The 26,839-nt window shown below is 43.0% G+C and overlaps 1 protein-coding gene across 1 annotated transcript; it reads right to left on the reverse strand.

The window, feature by feature from the left end:
* WBP2NL (WBP2 N-terminal like) lies at nt 1-26,599 on the reverse strand. The gene is made up of 7 exons (XM_059404439.1): nt 26,482-26,599; nt 9,690-9,798; nt 9,289-9,430; nt 8,980-9,072; nt 3,596-3,703; nt 311-441; nt 1-264 (listed from the first exon to the last, which is right to left on the reverse strand). Exons 1-7 carry the CDS (start codon nt 26,541-26,543, stop codon nt 1-3), a joined length of 909 nt encoding a protein of 302 aa, XP_059260422.1. The 5' UTR covers nt 26,544-26,599.
* Between the last annotated feature and the right edge of the window lie 240 nt (nt 26,600-26,839).

Raw genomic sequence — 26,839 nt, forward strand, 5'->3', positions numbered from 1 at the left:
TCAATGGTTATTTCCTAAAAGATTGTAGATGGGGCTCAGAAGATGAAGGAGCGGGAAGAGAAGGCTCATACCCAGCAGGCTGCGCTGCCATAAATCTGCTAGACCCAGCTCTAGTTCCAACAGGTGAAATTCCGTATGCCGGAGGCGGGGCTTCATTTGCCGCGGGTGGGTTTTCATTTCCGGCCAATGAAGCTTCATTTCCAGCTGGTAGGGATCCGTATCCTGCAGGGGATGTTCCGAATACTCCTGGTAGGGGCCTGTATCCTGCAGGTGAGGGCCCGTATCCTGCTTGTGGGGGTCCGTATCCCACCTGTGGAGTTCCATACACCGCTGGTGAGGGTCCGTATCCCGCCTGTGCGGCTGTGTATCCCGCCTGCGGGGACCCGTATCCCGCCGGTCCGTATCCTGCCTGCGGGGGTCCATAGACAACAAATGGGTAGGCTGAGAAGGAAAAAAAAAAAAATCAGTTACCCATTTTTTAGAGTGGACAAGGAGTAGGTAAGAAGGAAGAAGAAGCGAACTGACACAGGAAAAGAATTCGGGCAGAATAATGCTAAAGCCAGATCCTTCAGCCACCACTGGATGAAGGTCACTGGATGAAGGCTTTATCATTTCCTGTTTTGGAGGGGTTCAAGTTAACATGAAAATAAGGTTACAGTTATAGCTCTACATTACTTATAGTTGTGCTCAAAGATTATTTTATTTAATAAATTTTGAGTATGAAGAAAGCAATACATGCTGAATGAGGGGTATGTATTTAGAAAATAAAAGATGAATTTTATTTTTTTAAAAGATTTTATTTATTTGGCAGAGAGAGACACAGTGAGAGAGAGAGGAGTGGCAGGGGGAGTGGCAGAGGGAGGAGCAGGCAGGGCTCAATCCCAGGACCCTGGGAGCATGACCTGAGCTAATGGCAGAGGCTTAGCAACTGAGCCACCCACGCACCCTGAAAAGATGAACTTCAAAAATCGTCTATAATCCACTCTCAAAGACAAAAATTTAATATTCTGGTGTATTTCTTTGTAGAATCTGTTAATATTTTTATACACTCACAATCATAACACCCATACATTTTTTTATCTGGCTCTTTTTACTTGACATTATAAAAATTTTCTTTACATTATTAGCATATTTCATACATTAAAAGCTAGACAACATTTTATCACATGGATAGGTGCTACTTAATTTCCCTGCTGCAGGAGAGCATGTTGTTTCCAACTTTCTTTTTTTTTTTAGATTTTATTTATTTATTTATTTGAGAGAGAGAAAGAGAAAGCATAGGAGCAGGGAAGGGGAGAGGGAGGAAGTCTTAAGCAGACTTCACACTGAACACAGACCAGATCCAAGGACCCTGAGATCATCACCTAAGCCAAAACCAAGAGTCTAACAATTAACTGCACCACCCAGATACACCATTTTCAATTTTCTAACTCATATTGCAATAAACCTGGACTTTATTTATTTTCTTGGCTACATTTCCAAAGTGGTTTAACTGAGTCAATGAGTGGACAGTTGTCAAGTTACTTCGCTGTAATCCACATTTATGTTTGAGATAACTAGAAAAAACTTTAAAAGAATGGTCTTAAAGGTTCTTTAAAAACGAAAGGAGGGGCGCCTGGGTGGCTCAGTGGGTTAAGCCGCTGCCTTCGGCTCAGGTCATGATCTCAGGGTCCTGGGATCGAGTCCCACATCGGGCTCTCTGCTCAGCAGGGAGCCTGCTTCCTCCTCTCTCTCTGCCTGCCTCTCTGCCTACTTGTGATCTCTGTCCATCAAATAAATAAATATAATCTTAAAAAAAAAAAACGAAAGGAAAATGTGGAGGAAGTCAAGAAAATGATGTATGCATCAAATACAAATACCAGCAGAAGTGGAAAACTTCACAAGAAGCCAAAAAGAAATTCTGAAGCTGAACAGTACAGCAACTGAAATGAAAAAATCACTAGAGGGATTCAAATTCAGATTGGAGTAGGCAGAAGAATAAATCCATTAACTTGAAGATAAAACGAGGGAAACAATAGAGGTTGAGGAATAGGAAACACACACACACACACACACACACACACACACACACACACAAAACCAAACACTGAAGAAGAGTGAACAGGGCTTGAGAGTAACAGAGCTTGAGGGACCTGTGGAACACCATCAAGCAGACCAGAAGAAGTCCCAGGAGGAGGAGAAAAAGGGACAGAGCAAATATTTGAACAAATAGTGACTGTAAATTTCTCAAATTTGATGAAAACATGAACATAAACATCCAGAAGCTCAACAAACTTCAAGTAAGATGAACTTAAAGAAACAAACACTGAGATACATTCTAATTAAACTTTCAAAAGACAGAGACAAAGGGAGAGTCGTGAAAGCAGCGAGAGAGAAGCATACAAGGGATCCTCAGCAGATTTCCCATCAGAAACTTTAGAGGCCAGAGATAAACTGTCAAACGAGAATCCTCTATTTGGCAAAACTCCTTCAAGAGTGAGAGAGAAATGAAGATGTTCCCAGATACACAAAAGCTGAAGGAGTTCATTCTTACTGGGTAAGAAGTGCTTAAGGTAGTTCTGCAAGGTGAAGTGAAAGGACACCAGACAATAACTTAAAGCCAACTTTATAGGGATAAAGACCTCACTAAAGCTGAATCACTGGGCAATTACAAAAGCTAATATTTTATAATAACAGCTTGTAATTCCATTTTTTGTTTTCTACATAATTTAAGAGACTAATGCGTTTATTTATTTGTTTTAAAGATTTTATTTGTTTATTAAGAAGAGAAAGAGCATGAAAGTGGAGGAAGGAGCAAAGGGGGAGGGACAAGGAGAGGGAAAGAATCTCAAGAAGAGTCACAGGCTGAGTGCAGAGCCTGACACAGGGCTCGATCTCATGACCCGGAGATCACAGTCTGAGCTGAAACCAAGAGTCAGAGGCTTAACTGACTAAGCTACCCAGGCACCTCTCAGAGATTAATGCATTTAAAAGAATTATTAGATTATATTTTTAGCCACACAACTATAAAGATGTAATTTTGTGACATCAGTTGTACACAAAACTAAAATCTGTAGACATGTATGTCATGTTCCAAGGAGATCCCAAGAAAGGACTACCTTTTGGGGCCTGTTGATGGCCTGTTAGGAGACCCTTTGTGGCCCACCTGCAGGCTGTGGACCACATTTGAGAATCACTGTGGACAGGCACAACTGTTAAAGGCCACAGGGCATGAAGCTGGAGTCCTCAGTGAGGTTGAAGGGCCCAGCACAAGCATGGTGGCTCTACTTGGGTGAGATGAGAAGAGGTGGGGAAGGGCACCTTTTTTGACTCAGGCTATAAGCAGGAAGTGACGGTTCCTGTTAGCAGGAGTCGTCCATGTCTGCTCCATATGTGTACATTACAGTAAAAAGTAAGCCTCAAACTGAAGCCCAGTCATTGCTGACCTGCCACGGGGCTTCAGTCTAGAAACAAAGTCATGGACTCCATTTCCAATTCTCTAAACTTCTCCTTTTTCTCCTATAGCAGAGTTGCAGGCAAACTAGCAATGAATGGATCTTAGAGCCCTTGGCATATTTTTCCACCACCCAAGGAGAACTTCCCTGCCACTCCTTACCTGGACAAGGCATCTGTTGGGAGCACATGCCCCCCTGCCCAGTAACTACGTACAGTCCTGGAGAGCTGAACCAGTAGTTTAGACTTCCAAGTGGAACTCCCCTGGCAGCTGAGAAGACAAGTTTGGCAAAATAGGGACTTTTTAATTCTTTTAAGCAGCTATCAACCAAATAATTAATAAATTATCAACCATCATCTCACATATATGTCCAAAAATGCTCCCAGGATACCAGATAAAAAATATATACCTCCCTTGTCCTGAACTGCATGTTTCGTGAGGGCAGAGATTGTGTCTTATTTGCCTGTGCTTATCCAGGGCCTAGCACAGCACTTACCATAAAAAATATTCAGAATCCAAGTGAGGATTCCATCTAGTTGGCAAGACACAACCATGGAAGCCAATGTAATGGCAACGTGATACAGAAGAAAGAAAGTGCTTCTTGATTATCTTCCTCTTATAAGGACTCTCTTATAAGGATCCTTGTGATGGCATTTGAGGCCCACCTGGATAAGCAAGAGTAATCTCCTCATCTCAAGATCCTTAAATTAATTACATCTGCAGGGATTTTTTTTTTTTTTTTCCAAACAAGGCAACATCCACGGATTCTGAGGGTTAGGACATGGATATATCTTTGGGAGCCATTATCGGCCTACTGCTCTATTTCTGGCCTATGGCATGTGACCAGAAGTAAGGTACACCGCTTCCAGAGCTTCCCTGGTGCAAGCTTCCCAGGTGAGATATTTACTCTCTTTCCCTCCCTGCCAGCTATCCAGAGGGGCTGTGGAAGCCATGTGTTAAAGATGGCAAAGACCCTAGTACTCTGGGCCCCTAAATGGCTATGTGGTTCAGAGCCCCATATTATCCTTGCTGATTGTCCTTTACATAAGCAGTAATATTTACTGCCTTAAGCTACGGATAATTTGGGATTTTTCTGTTTCAAGAGATAGCATTATCTTAACTAATTCATTATAAATCTGAAGTTGTCCTCTTTACCCCTACTATCCTCCTTGTCAATATCCTATTAATATCCTTCCCAGAAGTGATTACTTTATTAACTTATATGTTTGCTCATTTATTCTTTTTTCAAAAGATTTTATTTATTTATTTGACAGATATAGATATATATATATAGAGAGAGAGAGAGAGAGAGAGAGAGCGAGCGCACACAAGTAGGCAGAGTGGCAGGCAGAGGTCGGGGGAGAAACAGGCTACCCACCGGGCAAGGAGCCCAATGCGGGGCTCCATCCCAGGACCCGAGGATCATGACCTGAGGTAGATGCTTCACCGACTGAGCCACCACAGCACCCCTGTTTGCTTATTTCTTGTATGACTCTCACTAGACTAAGTTTAACAAAGTTAGGGGCTATGTTCGCCTTGTTTACTCTTGTGTTCTTAATCATCTCATATAGAGTTTGGCAAACAACAGGTACTCAACACGTATTTGGTAAAAACAAGAATCAAAGAGCCCCAACAAGTCAGCTCTGTAGAGGGGAAGAGACTTCTGCAAAGGGTCAAAGAATCAGATCATGAAGCATGATGGGTAGTTAATTCGAAAGACCTGAAAGAAGCCCATCTCACAATCTTACGTTCTTACTGGGGGAGCAGGGGTAGGCTCCCACACCTAAGCCATGATATAATCAGACCCAGAAAACAATGGGCCAAGCTCACATATGTTGCCTAAACTCTTCCCAAGTAGCTGTATAACTGCTGAGACTCCGTAGCTTTGCAGGCCAAGAAGCAGATCTTTTTTTTTTTTTTTTAAGATTTTTATTTATTTATTTGACAGAGAAAGACACAGCGATAGAGGGAACACAAGCAGAGGGAGTGGGAGAAAGGCAGGTTCCCCTCGGGAGTCCGATGTGGGGCTCGAACCCAGGACCCAGGATCCAGGATCATGACCTGAGCCAAAAGCAGATGGTCAACCAACTGAGCCACCCAGGCGCCCCCAAGAAGCAGATCTTAATGAGAGCACAGAGAGGATCCCCTCAAGTTGCCTGATCCTTGGTCCATAATCTTAAAAATAAGCCCCCTCAGTACTGTGAGGCCAAAAATAAGAAGGAACTCAAGAACCAATATGCAGTTATTCTGAGTTCTGCAGACACTGGTAAAAAAGAGGAGCCGGACTTCCAAGTGGCCCCCGACTCTGGATTCCACAGGCTGTGCTCTGTCTGCCAGGACACCTTGTTACCCAGTGTCAGGCTTCCAGATGCTGTCTGCCCTTTGGACGATGAAGAGCTATTGGTTGGGTACAGCGTGTGAGCTCCTTGGCCTTTGTATTTTTGCACTGTATCTTAAAGGTAACAGTAAAACAATTTCTTACTCCTCAATTTCTTATATATGGCTTTTCTGCCACCTGTCTTCTTTAGCATTTCTCTCTAACTAAGAGCACCAACAAACTCAAATTTCCACATGCAATGCACATCCTTCAGTCTTCATTTTATCAAACATCTCTGTAGCAGCTGACAAATGATCACTCCGTAACGCCTGAAACTGTCCTTCCTTGACCTCTAGGACAATAAACTCAATTCTCCTCCTACCTCAGTCAGCCCCTTTGCATTCTTCATTAAGGTCATCCCTCCCTCCATCCCTGAGCTGTTGAGGACTCTTGGAATACCATTCGTAAGTCACTGAAGGATCCTATCACTCACATGGCTCCAGAGATGACCTGCGTGCTGAGGATTTCTAAACCAGTCTCTAGAAGATACAGTTCATCTTTGAAGCTCTGAGCTGCAAATCCACTGACCACTAGCATTCCAATGTGCCTCACATTTAATAAGATGGAGGAATGAAGAATATAGGATAAAAAAAATAAAACATTACTTGTATCGTATTCCTGCCATTTAAAATGCATGATGTGCATCTAAGCATGAGGAAACAGACAAACCCAAATTAAGGGACATTCTACAAAACAATAAGCCTGTATTCTCTTTAAAATGTCAACATCAAGAAAGGCTGAGTCCAGATTAAAGGAGACCAAAGATACAGGACAACTAAATTCAATGTGTAATCTGGGATTAGATCCTGACTGGGGGGGGGGGGGGGGGGGGATGTGCTATTAGAATTAAGAACAAAACAGTAATGGGTTAAACATTTGAATTTGAATATAAACCAAATATTAACAGCATTGTTTCCATGTTACATTTCCTGAATTTGAAAAGCAGACTGAGGGTAGATAAGAGAATACCCTTGCTCCTAGGAGATTTATATCCAAATACTTAGGGATGAAGGAAATGATCTTTGTGACTTATTCCCAAATACTTAAGTAGAAACAAAGCAAAAAAAGAACAAGATAAAGCAAAGGTGAGAAAATGTTAATAATGGGTGAATCTAGATGAATGGTCCATGAGAGTTTGTTGCAATATTTTTAAAAAATATTTTATTTATTTATTTGACAGAGAGAGAGAGAGAGAGACAGATCACAAGTAGGCAGAGAGGCAGGCAGAGAGAGAGGGGGAAGCAGGCTCCCTGCCAGTCAGAGAGCCCAACAGAGGCTTAACCCACTGAGCCACTGAGGCAGCCCTTGTTGCAATATTCTTGCAACTTTTCCATAAATAAGATTATTTTTCTTTAAAAAGTTCAGAAAAATAGCAAGAAGAGGTTTAGGGTTTAGATTCTAGCTCCATTGCTCTCTATCTGTACAGTCTTGAGACAATGTATAACCATCACTGGCTCAGTTTCTCCTGTTATCAACTGGGATAATGACTATAGCTACATCATAAGTTTTTGTGAGGGTTACAAATACTGACACATGTAGGGGCACCTGGGTGGCTCAGTGGGTTAAGCCTCTGCCTTCGGCTCAGGTCATGATCCCAGGATCTTGGGATTGAGCCCTGCATTGGGCTCTCTGCTCAGCAGGAAGCCTGCTTCCTCCTCTCTCTCTGCCTGCCTCTCTGCCTACTTGTGATCTCTGTCAAATAAATAAATAAAACCTTTTTAAAAAATTTAAAGAACAAAAACAAAAAAAACAAATACTGACACATGTAAAGGGTCTGGAACACTGCCCACTATATGGTAAGTGTTCAGTAAATGTTAGTATATCTAAAATTGAACTCCAACATAGACTGTCTCCTACATTCTTCACTATGGTTTATAGTATCATAATCCAATCAGTCTTCTGAGCTAGAACGTTCATTCCATTCTTCTGTGTCCCCAGCATTTTGTCCATGCCTCTGTTACAGCATATTTGCATATGTCCATCTCAACTAGATGGTGTTCATCTCAACGAGATTGGAGTTGGAGGTAGAGGCAACAGAGAAAGAGAAAGAACATTCCAAATAGAGCAAATTTCAGGGCACCTAGTGGGCTCAGTCAGAAGAGCAGGTGACTCTTGATCTTGGGGTCATGAGTTCAAGCCCCATATTGGGTATAGAGTTTACTTAGATAGATAGATAGATAGATAGATAAGTAAATAAAATTACCAGAAAGAACAAATAACATGAAGGCGCAGAGATGAGAGAACAGGCACACAGAAGTCCAATTAGATTGGAGTACAAACGGTGAGAGAGGAGGGGTATGAAATGAGGCTAGGTTAAATAAAAATATATCATTAAGGGATTTATTTATTTATTTATTTTTGTAGGCTCTGCACCCAACATGGGACTTGAACTCACAACCCCTGAGCCAGCCAGGTACCCCGTAAAAGGATTATTTGTATTCACAGTCCAAAAAGAGTTATCTGGTACATACTTTAGATCAGTGCTGCGGCACTTGACAATACCTCTTCCCTCTTCTCATGAGAATGGGAACTACAGCTAAGAGAAGCAAAGGCAAAGCCAGAGAGGAGAAAAGACAGAAAGGCACGACAAAGGAAAAAGAACTCGCACATCTGGGGCTTCCAGAGCTGAAAATGAGACGACTTAATGATAGGAGACCAGCATTTTTTTTTATATACATTTTTTTTAAAGATTTTATTTATTTATTTGAGAGAGAGACAGTGAGAGAGAACATGAGCGAGGAGAAGGTCAGAGAGAGAAGCAGACTCCCCGTGGAGCTGGGAGCCCGATGCGGGACTCGATCCCAAGACTCCGGGATCATGACCTGAGCCGAAGGCAGTCGTCCAACCAACCCAGGCGTCCCAGGAGACCAGCATTTAAATGGACGAGATTATCAGGTAAAATTAGTCATTCAGGTGTCTGAGTACAAGCTCCTGGTAGACTGCAAACTCCTTTAAGACAAGGAGGGACTGACTAATCTTGCTCCCAGCCTGTGGTGTAGTGTGTGTCCCATGGTAGGGAGGCTCAGGAAATGCCTGCGGAATACACGTGCAGCTACGAACTGCTTGACTTCGGAGGCCAAAGTCTTGACTGGGTGGGTAACAGTCCTACTTCACCTCCACAGGCCTCAAACCCCCCACAGCATTTAGAATCCTTATTAGCAGTGCTCACCAGCAGAGGCAGCTTTCATCATCATCTGGGCAAATTCGATGGCACCTCCTTTTCTGAAGGCTAATTTAAAGGTAGCCTGTCCTTCCCAGCCACCTGGGGGAAGCAATGACACACGCTCACTAAGGTGCTGGCACCACTGGCCAGAGAGGACCGCCCCAGACAGACAGAGAAGCACTACCCAAAGGAGCGGGGCAGCTTTTTTTGAATCCCAGCATGAGCCAAGTCTGAATCTTAAATCTTCTGGAAGCTTTTGAGAAAAAACAAACAAACAAACAAACAAAAAACCACTTCTGAGGGGGGACCACTTACCATCTGGGGCTGCCTGAATGATTCCTTTAATGAAGTTGGGGGTAAAGACTGGTTGTTCAACGGTGCAGTTACTCATCAGATCAAATGGCATCATAAAAGAACACATGGAGTCATTGACTGTGTGTGAAGTCACGAAGATCACCTATGAGAGGAAAGAAATTTCAGAGAAGGACTACAGTTTGTCCACGGGTTGAGACATAGCAGAGCAATTCTAAGGTCAAGGCTGCTTTGACGTCCTGGCCTAATTGGGAAATATCACCCATTTTCTTCCATATTCTTCAACATGGAAAATCATAAAAGTGTGAATGTTTTAAAACACTTTGAAAGTCAACGTTTACCCTCTCTCCGTTTTAAGGAAAACAAATGTGCAGTTAATCTGATCAAAGAAGAAGTAGAATTACCCGGTATGAAGTAAGAAACACTGTTCCTCTCTTTGTACCACAGAAGACACTGGATCCCTCTGGTTGATGTGGGAAGGAGAGTTCTACATCCTGACACTGAGTCAAGACACTGCAGAAAAGAAAGGGCAGACACCACTCAATTTCAAAGTTATATAAAATGACACACATAAAGCTTTTAGCATAGTTCCTAGCCCAGAGTAAGCACTCGAAAAACATTATCTGCTGCTGTTATTGCCATTATTTTATTGAAATTGAAAGGAAATTAAATGATATTATTCTCTGCTCATTTATTCTCCCATTTTATCACCGGTTTCTCTTTTTGCTTTTTTTATAAGATTCATTTATTTATTACAAAATGAGGGTTGCCAGGGGTAGGGGGATAGGGAGAGGGTGGTTGGGTTACGGACATTGCGGAGGGTATGTGCTATGGTAAGTACTGTGAAGTGTGTAAACCTGGCGATTCACAGATCTGTACCCCTAGGGCTAATAATACATTTTATGTTAATAAAAAATTTTTAAAATGTTTTAAAGATTATTTATTTTAGAGAGAAAGCATGCACAGGCAGGGGGAGGGGTGGAGGGAGAGGGAGAAGGGAAGCAGACTCCTCACTGAGTTGGGAGCCCTACGTGGGGCTTGATCTCAGGATCCTCAGATCGTGACCTGAGCTGAAACCAAAGGTCAGAGGCTTAACTGACTGAGCCACCCCAGTGCTCCGGGTTCTTTTTTTTTTCTTATCTAATTTACATTCTTCTTCTTCTTGTTCTTTTTTTTTTTCTTATCTAATTTACATTCTTCTTCTTCTTCTTCTTCTTTTTTTTTTTTTTAAAGATTTTTTATTTATTTGTTAGAGAGAGAGATACAGAGCGCAAGCACAGGCAGACAGAGTGGCAGGCTAGAGGCAGAGGGGGAAGCAGGCTCCCTGCCGAGCAAGGAGCCCGATGTGGGACTCGATCCCAGAACGCTGGGATCATGACCTGAGCCGAAGGCAGCCGCTTAACCAACTGAGCCACCCAGGCGTCCCTTCTTCTTCTTCTTCTTAATCTTCTTACCATCTCACTAATTTTTTTAAAAGATTTTTTTATTTATTTGACAGAGAGCTAGATCACAAGTAGGCAGAGAGGCAAGCAGAGAGAGAGAGAGAGAGAGGAGGAAGCAGGCTCCCTGCCTAGCAGAGAGCCCGATGCAGGACTTGATCCCAGGACCCTGAGATCATGACCTAAGCTGAAGGCAGAGGTTTAACCCACTGAACCACCCAGGCAGCCCACTAATTTTTATTCTTTACGTGCAGTAAGTATAAAGCACTGTGGTAACGGAAATGTTTCTCTGACTCTTATAGAGACAGTAAGGCACACAATGGGCTTCAGATTTCTCAGGCATGTTGTGTCCTCTTCCTGTCATGTTTTCCCCTCACTATTAACCTGAGAAACTTGGACTCATCCTATTCTCGCTCACAGAATCCTAACGGGTTTCTTCTCTTTCTCAGTAATTACTATAATACATACATGCTTATTTGTTCAATGTCTTAACTATGATCATTAAGGACAATGTCTTTCCACTGCAGCTCTAGCAAACAGTGGGTACTACTAAATATTTATGGACAGAATGTGGGAATGAAAACATGAATACAAATAATAGAGTAAGTATTGGGGTGCCTGGGTGGCTTAGTGGGTCATGATCTCAGAGTCATGATCTCAGGGTCCTGGGAACGAGCCCCACATTGGGCTCTCTGCTCAGTGGAGAACCTGCTTCCCTTCCTCTCTCTCTGCCTGCCTCTCTGTCTACTTGTGATCTCTGTCTGTCAAATAAATAAATAAAATCTTTTAAAATAATAATAATAAATAAATAATACAGCAAGTACTAATATGACATACATCACATTACTGGCACAAAAATGTCATAGCAGTTTAGTGGAAGGAGAGATTAGCTTCGGTCGAAGTGATTAAAAATGACTTTATAGAAAGATCGAAGTGTGAGCTGATTCTTAAGATATGGACAGTGTTTCAGGAGGCAGAGTTGAAGGCAGGGTACAGTCCGGATAGGGAGCAAACAGCATGTATGGAGATGCAAGAGCAGCATCCATGGTGTACGCAGTGGGAAGCGAACTGCACACTTGGGAGCCGGCTACCTGTGTGGATTCAGCAAAACAGCATGGGAGTGTTGGGGTGGGGAGAAGAGTGAGATAGCACTGGAAAGTCATGCTGAAACTAGAGCTTGGAGACACTATTTAATAGGCAAGGAGAAACTGTGAGCTACAGCTGTCTCAGCAGGCTAGTCACATGATCAAGGAGGGGGGTATATGAGAGGTATAAGAATCCCTAAGGGGTACTGTGCTGGCTCAGTCAGTAGAGCATGCAGCTCTTGATCTTGGGGTCATGAATTCAAGTTCTATGCTGGGTATGGCGATGACCTTAAAAAAAAAAGAATCCCTAAAATAGGGCGCTGGGTGGCTCAGTTGGTTGAGCAACTACCTTCAGCTCAGGTCATGATCCCGGACTTCCAGGATCGAGTCCTGCATCGGGCTCCCAACTCCTTGGAGTCTGCTTCTCCCTCTGACCTTCTCCTCTCTCATGCTCTCTCTCACTCATTCTCCCTCAAATAAATAAATAAAATCTTTAAAAAAAAAAAAAAAACCTAAAATATTCCTGATGTGCCACAATAAGAACTGGAACTGGGGTGGTGGTGTGGTAATAAAAAGGGCTTTTTAATATACAATGAAAATATAAGATGTCAGAAAAAATAGGGAATTCCAGGGATGCCTGGGTGGTGCAACTTGTTGAATGTTGAACTTGGTTGGGGTCAGGTTGTGGCCTCAGGGTCTGGGATTGTGTCCTGAGTCAGGGTCCCCACTCAGTGAGGAGTCATCTTAGGACACTCTCTCCCTTTCCCTCTGCATCTCCTCTCTTTCTCAAATAAATAAATAAATCTTTAAAAAAAATAGGGAACTCCAAAACTCAGTTCAGAACTCTGGAATCAAACCAAAACCTTATAGCAACTAAGATAATGTTTAATCAAGAAAAAAATAGCTGAGGGGCGCCTGGGTGGCTCAGTGGGTTAAAGCCTCTGCCTTCGGCTCGGGTCCTGATCCCAGGGTCGTGGGATCGAGCCCCATGTCGGGCTCTCTGCTCACCAGAGAGCCTGCTTCCCTTCCTCTCTCTCTGCCTGCCTCTCTGCCTGCTTGTGATCTCTGTCTATCAAATAAATAAATAAATAAATAGTCTTTAAAAAAAAATAGCTGAGTCTCAGTAAGAGAGCTTTTTGACACTTTAACTTACCCTGGTACCATCCTCCAATCCCCAGTTTGACAACAGCCTTAAAAATAACCCACATTCCAGGGCGCCTGGGTGGTTCAGTAATTCACTGTCTGCCTTTGGCTCAGGTCATGATCCCAGGGTCCTGGAACCAAGCCCTGTATCAAGCCCCCTGCTCAGTGAGAAGCCCACTTCTCCCTCTCCCAATGAAACTTGGTGAAGCAGACTATTTCTGAATAAATGTAAAAAATAAAATAACCCATATTCCTAGTCTAAGTGCCAAGTACCAAAGAGAGCAGAACACACCTTATTCTCAAAGAATTGTGGTTGTTTTAACTTGTCTGGTAGCTCCCTGAGGGGCTGGCTCAAAGGGTGTTGCCTAATTTAGGCACTACCCAGGTGACTACCCAGGGTGCATTTATCAAAAACAGTTCAAGGTAAATGTATTAGTTGCTGCTGTCTGGGGCAAAGATAATACTTAGTGCAAATGAACAAAACTGAAAAGTTAGGGAGGAAAGGCTGATGAGCTGCTTTAGTGAATAACAGCTTTGAAAAGCTCTGACATATTCATGGAACTCTAGAAAGCCATATGCATATCTGCCCAGGGCTGGATTCATGCTCAGAAGAAAACTGAGAAGGCCCAAAACTTTTACCTCTGGTTGACAGTAAGGCTCTTCTCAAGCAGGAAGTGAAAGCTAAGACAGAGCTGTAAACTACATGGCTGAGTGACAAAAACATGCTCTAAACATACAGGCAGACCCCATCTGCAAAGGCAGGAAGGTTTTATTATTATTATTATTATTATTTTGGTACAGATTTATAAGGAAATAGTGAAATCACTAGTTGGCAACTAAGTTAATATAAAAAAGACTTCAGTGACCACATTTGACAAAGAGTACAAACTTTATAAAATTTATAATTCAGAAAGCTATTAAACAATAACTACAACAAGCAGCAACAATGTACCCTAAGACAGAAAATCTGATTTTCAGATTTGCCAAATTATAATATTCAGAATGTCCAGTTTTCAACAACAATAAAAAATCATGAGGCTTGCAAATAAACAAGTAAGTATGGCCCATAGGTTTTTCTAGGAACATTAGACAATCAAACTAATAGAAACTGTACTGAGAAAGCCCACACATTGGATTAACTAAACAAAGATGTTATTTGTTTGTTTGTCTGTTAGGTGAAGTACAACGTGGTGCTCAAACTCCCAACCCAAAGATCAAGGATCCCATGCTCTACTGACTGAACCAGCAAGGCAACCCACAAAACCAAGACTTTAAATAAACTATTTTAAGTATGCTTAAAGAGCTAAAGGAAACCATGTCTAAAATAACCAAAGGAAATAATGAGAACAATGTTTCAAAAAGTTGAGAATATCAATAAAGAGATAGAAATAGAAAAATGAAACAAATAGAAATTCTGAAATAGAGATTACAATAAGTAAAGTGAAAAATTCAATAGTGGTGGGCTTAATGGCAGATTTCAGCAGGCAAAGGAAAGAATCAGTGAACCTGAAGATAGGTCAATTAAAAATAAGTTACTACCCAAGTAACAGAAAAAAAGAATGAAGAAAAATGAACAGAGTCTAATCGACCTGTGGGACAAAATCAAGCTTACAACCAAATGCATAATGAGACTGCCCAAAGGATAGGAAAAAAAAAGGGGGGGACATAAAAAATATTTGAAGAGGGTGCCTGGGTGGCTCAGTGGGTTAAGCCGCTGCCTTCGGCTCAGGTCGTGATCTCAGGGTCCTGGGATCGAGTCCCACATCGGGCTCTCTGCTCAGCAGGGAGCCTGCTTCCTCCTCTCTCTCTCTGCTTGCCTCTCTGCCTATTTGTGATCTCTCTCTGTCAAATAAATAAACAAATAAAATCTTTAAAAAATTTTTGAAGAAAAAATGGCCAAAATTCCTCCAATTTAATGAAATACATGAATCTACATATCCAATAAGCTCCTACTAGGATAAACTCAAAAAGACCCACACCAAGACATATTATAATCAAAGAGCTAAAAATCAGATACAGAAACTCAAAAGCAGCAAGAAAAAAGGATCATCGTTTACAAAGAACCCTCAATAAGACAAAAGGCTGACTTCTCATAAAAAACTAGGGAGGCAGGGTTGCCTGGGTGGCTTGGTTGATTAAGTGGCTGTTTTTGGCTCAGGTCCTGATCCCAGGATCCTGGGATTGAGCCCCACATTGGGCTTCCTGCTCAGTGTAGAGTCTGTTTGCCCCTGTACCTGTGCCCCTCCCCCTGCTTGTGCTTTCTCTCACTCTCCCAAAGAAATAAAATCTTTTTTTATTATTATTTTTAAAAACTTTTTTTTAAAGATTTTATTTATTTATTTGACAGAGAGAGATCACAAGTAGGCAGAGAGGCAGGCAGAGAGAGAGAGAGGAGGAAGCAGGCTCCCTGCTGAGCAGAGAGCCCGATGCGGGACTCGATCCCAGGACCCCGAGATCACGACCTGAGCCGAAGGCAGTGGCTTAACCCACTGAGCCACCCAGGCGCCCTATTTTTAAAAACGTTTTAAAGATTTTTATTTATTTATTTATTTGAGAGAGAGCAGGAAAGAGAGAGAGCATGAGCAGGGGGGAGGGGTAGAGGGAGAGGGAGAAGCAGACTCCCCACTGAGCAGGAAGTCCAACATGAAACTCGATCCCAGGACCCTGGGACCATGACCCAAGCCAAAGACAGATGCTTAATGGACTGAGCCACCCAGGCACCCCTCAAATAAATAAAATCTTTAAAGAAAAGAAAAAAACTATTGAGGCTACTGGGATGACATATACAAAGTGCTAAAAGGAAAAAAAAAATATGTCAACCAAAAATTCTGTATCTAGGAAAACCCATCCCTCAAAAATTAAGGAGAAATTAAAATATTACCAAGTAAACAAAAACTGAGAATTCATCACAAGCAGATCTGAACTATAAGAAATGCCAAAGGAAGTCCTTCAGCCTGAAATAAAAAGACTCTGGGGTGGGGCGGGGGGACTTGGAAGACTGTCAGTTAAGAGTCAACTCTTGATTTCAGCTCAGGTTATGATCTCAGGGTTGTGAAATTGAGCCCCACATCAGGCTCCATGCTATGTGTGGCCCCTGCTTGGGATTCTCTCTTCCCCTGCCTCTTTCTCTCCCTCTGTCCCTCCCCAACCTTTCTCTTAAAAAATAAAAATAAAAAGACACAGTAAATTAAACCCTTACAAATAAACAAGAGAACATTGGTAAAGCTAACTACATAGGTAAACATAAAAGTCAGTATTAATGTATTTTGGGTTTGGAACTCTTCATTTCTTCCTATATGAATTAAAAGGCAACTGCATAAAATAATAATTGTAAATTTACAGTGATCAGTACCCAATGTATAAAAATGTAAACTGAGGCAATAATTGTGTAAGGGGACAGAGTATATAGGAACAAATTTTTTGCATAGAATTAAAATTTGGTATTGGGGCACATGGGTGGCTCAGTCAGTTAAGTGTCTGTCTTTGGCTCAGATCATGATCCCAGGGTCCTGGGGTCAAGACCTGTGTAGGGCTCCCTGCTCAGTGGGGAATCTGCTTACCCCTTTCCCTCTGTTCCCCCAACTCATGCTCTCTCTCTTATTTGCTCTCTTTCTCTCTCAAGTAAATAAATAAAATCTCTAAAAAACAACTAAATTGGTATTAATTTGAACTAGTGTTATAAATCAAGATGTTAAATGTAATCTTCAGGACAACCACAAATAGATTAACTAAAACACAAACAGTAAAAGAAATAAGGAGGGAATCAAGATAGCATATTAGGAAATATCTATTGAACACAAGGAAGGCATTAATGAAGGAACTGAAACATAGAGGAAACAAATAGCAAAGGAGCAGAAGTTAACTCCTTCCTTATAATTATATTAAGTGTAAGTGAATCAAACTCTCCAATTAAAAGTCAGAGATTGGCAAAATACACATTTTTAAAGTATGATACAAGTATACGCTGTCTACAAAAGACTTCCTTTAGATCCAAAGACACAAATAGGTTTAAAGAGAAAGGAAGAAAAAAGATATTCCATGAAACAGTAGCCAAAAGAGAGCTGCAGGAGCTATACTGATATCAGAAAAAAATGGACTTTATTTATTTTTTTAAAGATTTTATTTATTTATTTGACAGAGATCACAACTAGACAGAGAGGCAGGCAGAGAGAGAGGAAGAGAAGCAGGTTCCCCAGTGAGCAGGGAGCCTGATGCAGGGCTGGATCCCAGGACCCTGAGATCATGCCTTGAGCCAAAAGCAGAGGCTTTAACCCACTGAGCCACACAGGTGCCCCAAAAAATGGACTTTAAAACAAAAATTATTATGAGACAATACTATATTATGATAAAAGGGCCAATCATCAAAAAGACATTACAAATGTAAACATGAATACATTTAATAAAAGTCAACTAGACTTAACATAAGAACACTTCAGCCACAAAGGTAGAATATACATTCTTCTCAAATACACATGAAACATTGTGTAAGACAGATTATATGTTAGGCAACAAAACAAGTCTCACTAAATTTATGAAGACTGTAATCATATTGAGTATCTTTTCTGACCACAATGGAATGAAATTATAACAGAGGGAACCTGACAAATTAACAAATACGTGAAAATTAAACAAAATGCTCTTAAACAACTAATGATTCAAAAAAGATATCACAAGTGAAAAGTAGGCAAAGAGGCAGACAGAGGCGGGGGGGAGCAGGCTCCCCGCTGAGCAGAGAGCCCGATGCAGGACTCGATCCCAGGACCCTGAGACCAAGACCTGAGCCGAAGGCAGAGGCTTAACCTACTGAGCCACCCAGGTGCCCCAATGCTTGCAATTTTTTTAAAAACAGCAAACCAATAATCTAATTTTCCACACTAGAAAACTATAAAAACAAGACCAAACTAAACCCAAAGCTAGCAGAAGGAAGGAAATAATAAAGATTATAGTGAACATAAAGAATAGAAACAAAAGAATCAATGAAACCAAAATTTTATTCTTTATCCTTTAAGCAAAATTGACCAACTTTTACCTAGACTAAGAAAAAAAGAAAGAAAACCTAAATTACTAAAATTTGAAATAAAAGTGGGGATGTTATCACAGAATTTATAGGGAAAAAAAGGATTATGAGCGAATATATGAAAAATTACATGCCAACAACTTAGATAATCTGGGGAACCTGGGTGACTCAGTGGGTTAAAGCCTCTGCCTTTGGCTCAGGTCATGATCCCAGGGTCCTGGAATGGAGCCCCGAAGTAGGCTCTCTGCTCAGCAGGGAGTCTGCTTTCCTTTCCTCTCTCTCTGCCTGCCTCTCTGCCTACTTGTGATCTCTGTCAAATAAATAAATAAATAAAATCTTTTTTAAAAATTAGATAATCTATTTGAAACAGATAAATTCCTAGAGACAACCAAAATGAACTAAAGAAAGAAAATGGGGCACCTGGGTGGTTTAGTCATTAAGTAGCTGCCTTTGGCTCAGGTCATGATCCCAGTGTCCTAGGATCAAGCCCTGCATCGGGCTCCCTACTCAGCGGGAAGCCTGCTTCTCCCTCTCCCACTCTCTCTGCTTGTGTTCCCTCTCTTGCTGTGTCTCTCTGTGTCAAATAAATAAATTAAATCTTTTTTAAAAAAATAAGAAAGAGGGGCGCCTGGGTGGCTCAGTAGGTTAAAGCCTCTGCCTTTGGCTCAGGTCATGATCTCAGGGTCCTGGGATCGAGCCCCACATCGGGCTCTCTGCCCAGCGGGGAGCCTGCTTCCTCCTCTCTCTCTCTCTCTCTCTCTCTGCCTGCCTCTCCATCTACTTGCGATCTCTGTCTGTCAAATAAATAAATAAAATCTTTAAAAAAAATAAGAAAGAAAATCTGAATAGAACTATAACAGATTGAATCAGTAACCAAAAAAATTCCAACAAAAAAGCCCAGGATGGGGCACCTAAGTGGCTCAGTGGGTTAAATAAGCCTCTGCCTTCAGCTCGGGTCCTGGTCTCAGGGTCCTGGGATCAAGCCCCGTGTCAGGCTCTCTCCTCAGTGGGTAGCCTGCTTCCCCCACCTCTCTCTCTGCCTGCCTCCCTGCCCATTTGTGATTTCTGTCAAATGAATAAACTCTTAAAAAAAAAAAAAAGCCCAGGATGTATATTATGTGTTGATGGGTGGAGGGTTTTGCACATGTCTATTAGGGCCAATTGGGTCCAACAGTGTTGTTCAGATCCTCTCTTGTTTTATTATCTTCTGTCTGGCTGTTCTTTTGATCATAGTTTCTTAGAAGCTGGGTTGAGTGAGGAATGTTGAGCGACTCCTTAATAAATACGGTTTCTTTTGGGGTGATGAAAATGTTCTGGAATTAGACAAGGGTAGTGATTGCATGATATTGTGACTATACTAAAAGCCTCTGAATTGTACATTTTAAAATGGTTAAAATGGGGGGGGGGGGGTGCCTGGGTGGCTCAGTGTGTTAAAGCCTCTGCCTTCAGCTCAGGTCATGATCCCAGGGTCCTAGGATCCAGCCCCGCATCAGGCTCTCTGCTCAGTGGGGAGCCTGCTTCCCCCTCTTTCCCTGCCTGCCTCTCTGCCTACTTTGATCTGTCAAATAAATAAATAAAATCTTAAAAAAGGAAAGAATGATACCTTGTGTCTGAGAAGAAAGATATTTCTATGCTAAGAACTCCATCATATGTCTTAATTCTACAAAATAAAACCATTTTTTTAAATGGTTAAAATGGCAAATTTTGTTATATGAACTTTACCTCAGTAAAAAATTAGGTTTGTATATTAAGTGTAAAACCTCAATAAATCAATTAATCAAATTTTAAAAACTGTGAAGAAAGAATCCCATGAGTTTGGTAATTCATTGGATCTGGGAGACAAAAAGTCATGAGAAATCAAAGGTGATCTTTGCCTCCAAAGAAATAGGGAAGCCAGAAAAAGAAGCTTATTGGGAAGTAGGGACATAAATTTGGCTCTAGACATGTTGAAATATTCAGGAGGCAGGAGTACTCTTTGCAATTTCACTCTGTCATGTCCTTGGGTCAGCATATAATACACGGGGTTTCTCAATCTTGGCACTATTGACTGGGTTGGATAATTATTTGTTGTTCTGGGCTGTGCTTTGTAGATTGTTTGGCAGCACCCCTTGTCTCTCGCCACCAAATATCAGTAGAAACCCACCTCCACACCAAATTGTGAAAACCAAAATGTCCCCTGGGTGCAAAATCACCCCAGACCAAGAACCACTGTCCTACAAGGATGGCAAAGTGACTGCAAAATTTCAGTGAAAAGTACAGTACAGTGAAACAAAGAATGAATTTTCATCATGTTGGTAAATGTTATAATGTGGAGACAACAAATTTCTAAAAAAGAGGTTAAAACTGCAAATGAAATTTCACAGCACCAGGGTGCCAGGGTGGCTCAGTTGCTAGGCATCTGCCTTCAGCTTGGGTCATGGGGATCAAGCCCCATGTAGGAGGACTCCCTGCTCGGCAAGAAGCCTGCCTCCCCCTCTCCTATTCCCGCTCCTTGTGTTCCCTCTCCTGCTGCGTCCCTCTCCCTGTCAAATAAATAAATAAACTCTTTTTTCCTTTTTAATCTTTTTAAAATAGATTTTTTAAATCTTAAAAAAAAAAGAGAGTTTATTTATTTGTTTGACAGAGAGAGGAGGAAGCAGGCTCCCCACCAAGCAAGAGCCTGACTTGGGACTCGATCCCAGGACCCTGAGATCATGACTTGAGCTGAAGGCAGAGGCCTAACCCACTGAGCCACCCAGGCGCCCCCAAATAAACAAAATCTTTTAAAAATAAATAAATAAATTTCACAGCCCATTTGGCTAAGGATATCAAACACTATTCTGTCTCCAGGTAACAACCTAACTTTACACCTCGAGAAACTAAAGAACAAACCAAACCCAAAGTTAGTAGAAGGAAGGAAATAAAGATCAGAGCTGACATAAACAAAAAAGAGAATACAAAAGCAACAGAAAAAAAATCAGTGAAACTAAGTCATTTTTTTAATCAATGAAACTGACAAATCCTTGGCTCCATTAACTACTTAAAAAAAGAGATGACTCAAATTACCAAAATCAGAAATGAAAGAAAGGACATTACAACGGAAGCCACAGGGAAAAAAAAAAAAAAAGGATAAGACAATACTATGAAAAATTGTATGCCAACATATTGGATAACCTAGAAGAAATGGACAAATTCCTAGGAGCTAATTCATTAATAAATAGAAAACCTGAACAAACCAATAATAAGTAAAAACACTGAATCAGTAACCAAGAACTTCCAGCAAAGAAAAGCCCAGAATCGGAGGGCTACACTGGACAATTCACCAAACCCTAAAAGAATACCTAACACTGATCCCCCAGAAAATCTGCCCAAAAACTGAAGAGAAGGGAACACTTCCAAAGTCCTTCTCTGAGGCCAGCATACCATGATGTCAAAGCTAGAAAAAGATACAAGACAAGAAAACTATGGATTAACATCTCCAAAAAACACTGATGCAAAAATCCTAAACAAAATACTAGCAAACTGAGTATAACAGTACATTGAAAGGACTATACACATAACCAAGTGGGATTTATTCCTGGAACACAGAATGGTTCAACATATGAATATCAATCAACGTAATAAAAATAGAAATATCATATGATCCAGCAATCTCACTTCCGGGTACATATCCAAAGGAAATGAAAATAGGGTATCAAAGAGATAACATGCACTCCTATGTTCACAGCAGGATTAGACCCAATATCCAAGAGAGAGAAACAACCTACTTGTCGGTCAATGAATGAACGGATGAAGAAGATGTGGTATTTATATATACATATCATTCAGTCATAAGAAGGAAATCCTGGGGACACCTGGGTGGCTCAGTGGGTTAAAGCCTCTGCCTTCGGCTCAGGTCATGATCCCAGGGTCCTGGGATCGAGCCCCGCATCGGGCTTTCTGCTCCGCGGAGAGCCTGCTTCCTCCTCTCTCTCTCTGCCTACTTGTGATCTCTGTCAAATAAATAAATTAAGTTAAAAAAAAAAAAAAAGAAGGAAATCCTGTCACATGCTACAACATGAATGAACCTTGAGAACACTGTGCTAACTGAAATAACCTGAAGAAAGATAAGTACTGTATGATCTCACTTATATGTAGAATCTTAAGGAAAAAAGTCAAATGCATAGAAGCAAAAAGTAGAATGGTGGCTACCAGGGACTCAGGGAATGGGGGAAATGGGGAGATGGTGATCAAAAGGTACAGATTCGTAGTGATGTAGGATGAATAAGTTTAGAGATCCAACGTACAGTAGGCATGATGGCTATACTTAATGAGTATATTGAAAGGGCGCCTGGGTGGCTCAGCGGGTTGGGCTTCTGCCTTTGGCTCAGGTCATGATCCCAGGATCCAGGGATGGAGCCCCACATGGGGCTCCCTGCCTGATGGGGAGCCTGTTTCTCCCTCTCCCTTTGCCACTACCCCTGCTTTGCCCTCTGTCAAATAAATAACTAAAATCTTTCTTTTAAAAATGAGTATATCGTGTGCCTGGGTGGCTTGGTGGGTTAAATCTTCTAGGCCTTCAGCTTGGGTCGTGATCCCAGGGTCCTGGGATTGGGCCCCGCATCAGACTCTCTGTTCAGCGGGGGGCCTGCTTCCTCCTCTCTCTCTGCCTGCCTCTCTGGTTACTTGTGACTGCTGTCTATAAAATAAATAAATAAAATCTGGGGCACCTGGGTGGCTCAGTGGGTTAAAGCCTCTGCCTTTGGCTCAGGTCATGATCCCAGAGTCCTGGGATCGAGCCCCAAATCGGGCTCTCTGCTCAGCAGGGAGCCTGCTTCCCTCTCTCTCTCTCTGCCTGCTACTCTGTCTACTCAGATCTCTCTCTGTCAAAATAAATAAATAAAATCTTTAAAAAAAATTCTATAGGGTGACTTTCAAAAATATATCTTTCAACATACATTTGTTTAATTTAAAATATTTTTGACAGAATTTTAATATATTTTTAAAAATACATTTTATTCTTTTTTTAAAGATTTTTTATTTATTTATTTGACAGACAGAGATCACAAGTAGGCAGAGAGGCAGAGAGAGAGGAGGAAGCAGGCTCCCTGCTGAGCAGAGAGCCTGATGCGGGACTCGATCTCAGGACCCTGAGATCATGACCCGAGCTGAAGGGAGCGGCTTAACCCACTGAGCCACCCAGGCGCCCTTATTCTTTTTTTTTAAAGTCTGTATCCTGGGGCACCTGGGTGGCTCAGTGGTTTGGGCTGCTGCCTTCGGCTCGGGTCATGATCTCAGGGTCCTGGGATCGAGCCCCGCATCGGGCTCCCTGCTCCGCAGGAAGCCTGCTTCCCTCTCTCTCTCTCTCTGCCTGCCTCTCTGCCTACTTGTGATCTCTGTCTGTCAAATAAATAAATAAATCTTTAAAGAAAAAAAAAAAGTCTGTATCCTCTGATTCCATTGTTCCACTATCAGGAACATATCCCCAAGAAACATTGTGACAGGTGGGCAAAGATAAGTCGTCAAAAGTGTTCACTGAAGCAATGTTTATAGCAATGACAAATTATACCCTGAACATCCTGGAGAGGAGCTTGAACAAAGATTCATGAATACTGGAATACCAGTCATTGAAAATAATGATATAGGTATTGATACTGGAGAGCATTCCCAATACATTGATAAGTGAGGAAAACAAATTACAAAGCAGTCTCAGGTGTGGGGGGTGTCACTCATATTTCCCTGGGAGGAAGTGCAGAAGGATACATACCAAAATGTAAAAAGCACTGGATGTTGGAATCTGGGGTAATTTAATTTTTTTTCTAGTTTTTCTACAATAAACACATATGGTACCATCTGCACAATTTTAGAATATTGGTTAAAAAAGGAAAACTCAGTGTCTTCCCTATTTACCAGCAGAGCCCTATATGTTCAATTATAACTTAGCTGGGGGGGCGGGGGAGGCAACCTCCCCAGAACACAGCTACAATGTGATAAAATTCCCAAATGTGTATTCTGAATAGACAAAAGAACCAATTTTCTTCTCAACCTTGTTTTAAAAAGTAGTTTCTATCATCACCAAAAGAACCTCAAACAATCCCATTTAAAAATGAGCAGAGGAACTGAATAGACATTTTTTTACAAATAAGAGATACAGATGGCCAAAAGACACATGAAAAGATGCTCAACATCACTCATCATCAGGGAAATGCAAATCAAAACCACAATGAAAGCTCACTTTACACCTGTCAGAATGGCTAACATCAAAAAGACAAAAGCAGGTGTTGAGAGGATGTAGAGGAAAAAGAACACTTGTGCACTCTTGGCAGGAATGTAAATTGATACAGACAGTGTGGAAAACAGTGTGGAGTTTTCTCAGAAAATTAAAAACAGAAATACCATACGATCCAGTGATTCTACTACTGGGTATTTACCTAAAAATGAAAACACTGATTTGAAAAGATATATGCACCCCTATGTTTACTGCAGCATTATTTACAGCAGCCAAGATATGGAATTAACATAAGTGTTCCTCCATAGAAAATTAGATAAGGAAGATGTGATACACACACACACACACACACACACACACACGAATATTATGCAGCCATAAAAAAGAATGGGATTTTTTTTTTTTTTGGCCACTTGCAACAATATGGATGGATCAAGTGTATTACACTAAGTGGAATAAATCAAAGAATACCATATAATTTCAATTATACATGGAATCTAAAAAACAAAACAAATAAACACCCAAAAAGAATAAACACAGAGGATGAACTCATGGTTGCCAGAGGGAAGGTGGGGGGGGGGGCGCTGTTGAGTAAAATGGATGAAGGGGAATGGGAGACACAGCCTTCCAGGTTTGGAATAAAAGGGAACGGCCCAGGGAACAGTCAGTGGTACTGTAGTACTGTAAGCTGTTTTGTATGGTGACAGATGGGGACTATTTAGGGTGAGCCTAGCATCATTTACAGAGCAGCCCAGTCACTGTGTCGTCCACCTGAAATTAATGTTACACTGTGTGTCAACTATGATCAAATTTAAAAAAAAATTGAATTAAATAAAAATAAAGAAATATCGTAGTTTCTACCCAAGAAGCCAGAGCACTGACAGAGTGGGTGTTCTCTGATGAGGACAAGGCAGAGAAGCAGTCCTTTTGCTTTCCAAGGGACACCTGGAGTTGCGACGATCAGACCCCAATCCAAGCTCTCCCGGGGCAAGCAATTTACTTCTCTTTGTTTCAGTTTGAGGAATTCCCGGAGAAATAAGGGAAACACTGCTGATCCTCATTGTAGATAGAGCAGGGATGAGTACGAAGCTCTTACAGCTGTTGGGCGATGATCAAGCATTCAAGAGCACAGAATGGACCCCATCAAGGTAACTCGAACGACCATGAAATCAGTGTTTCTGCTACAATCTTTTAAAACGTGCTTCATGCCCTGCTTCCGAGCCACACACGGAAAAGCAGTGGGACAGACCCGACGCTCAGCGAGAAGATGCCCAAACCCCAGATCAGAAGTGACTGCAGGGCACAGAGGCACCTGCGCTCAGGTCAAAGCGTTCTGAGCGGGTGAGCCGGGAGACCTCGCACGCGGCCGGCCATCATCATCTCCTACTGCAAGGGAAGGCCGACGGCCTCCACCGCACGAAGGAATCTGTCAACAACATTTTCTCGGGGAGGAAGCAGAGAAAACAGATCTGGACATCAGCACTCGGTACGGTCTGAGCGGATCTTCCCGACAAACGCGCAGTACCCCCCGGAGCACAGCACTGGGTGTCAGAATCTCCCGCTATCCGACAGCAAAGGAGACCGAGGGCCAGTGGGAGCGGAGACACGAGCCGGGGGGCACCGCGCAGGAGTCTGGAGCCCCGGGCGGGAGGAACCGAGCAGAGGAGCGGCGTGGAGGCGAGGCACAAGGTGGGACCGCGAGCGAGAGGCGGGCCCGCCCCCGCGCGGACCCGGAAGCGCCGCGCAGCCAGCGTCCGCCTCCCGAGGGGTCCGGTCCGCATCTTTACCGTGAAGGAAGCGCAGTCAGCCCCCCGCCCCCGTGGGGGCGAATAGAAACGGGGCTTCAGGGGGTTCTGAGGGCGAGCGAGGCCCTCGCAGCGCGGGACGGTCAGAGTGGGCCGCACTCCGGCCTCTTCCGCCGCGGCGTTCCGGGAGCCCCGGAGGGGTGCGCCCACCGCTTCCCCTCACCCCTCGCCCGGCCGCCGTCACCCCGCGGAGGTCCTGCGCTCCCAACGGCAGCCGCACGCGACCCCAAGGGGCGGTGCGACACCCTACTACTACCAGTGCTCTCCCGCCTTTCTCCTGAGGCGACGAGCGCCTCGCATTCACCTGACCGAGGCCACGAGCTCCAGCCTCCGCCACCTCTAAGCCCCTAAACGCCTGCGGGCGCGCTCAAACGGAGGGGGCGGGGCTCCGCCTGTGGTGCCCGGAAAAGGCGGGAAAGGTCCCCATTGGCTGAGAGTCTTCAAGCCGCCGGCCCCACCCGCCGGCTTCCTCCCGCCTCTAACAGCCCCCCTCCCCGTCCCCCGGCTTCCCTTCAGGCACCTTTCGCCAAAAGGGATGATGGCCCCGCGGCGGTTCTCGGTATGACTCTGATTCACTGCCATCTTTCTCCAGGCCCCCTCCTGCCGCCCCTCAGATGGGAAGGGGCGGGGCCTGCGCCAGGCCGGGGGGCGGGGCTTTGAAGGGGAGGGCGGAGATTATGGCGCAAGGACGAGGGGGGGGGGGGGTGAATGGGCGAAGAGGCTGGTCACGTGAGGGGCGGTGGTCCGAGAACCCGGAGGTCTCTAGGTTGGGATGCCGGCTGCGGGGGAGCGGGCGGGGAAGGGAGCGGACTGGGGAACGGACCGGGGGAACTGACCCCGCCTCCCTCAACGGAGGGTTGAGAGGCAGGTGAGTGGCC

The sequence above is a fragment of the Mustela nigripes genome, chromosome 6, assembly GCF_022355385.1.
Source record: "Mustela nigripes isolate SB6536 chromosome 6, MUSNIG.SB6536, whole genome shotgun sequence".
NCBI classification, from domain to species: Eukaryota; Metazoa; Chordata; class Mammalia; order Carnivora; family Mustelidae; genus Mustela; species Mustela nigripes.

What these genes read in the sequence shown, in the direction of transcription:
- WBP2NL (XM_059404439.1), bottom strand. Translation starts at nt 26,543, where the DNA reads ATGGCAGTGAATCAGAGTCATACCGAGAACCGCCGCGGGGCCATCATC. An exon ending in CATTCAGGCAGCCCCAGATG is followed by an intron (nt 9,073 to 9,288) that starts GTAAGTGGTCCC and finishes TGCTTCCCCCAG; the next exon opens with GTGGCTGGGAAGGACAGGCT. An exon ending in GATGAAAGCTGCCTCTGCTG is followed by an intron (nt 3,704 to 8,979) that starts GTGAGCACTGCT and finishes TTGTCTTCTCAG; the next exon opens with CTGCCAGGGGAGTTCCACTT.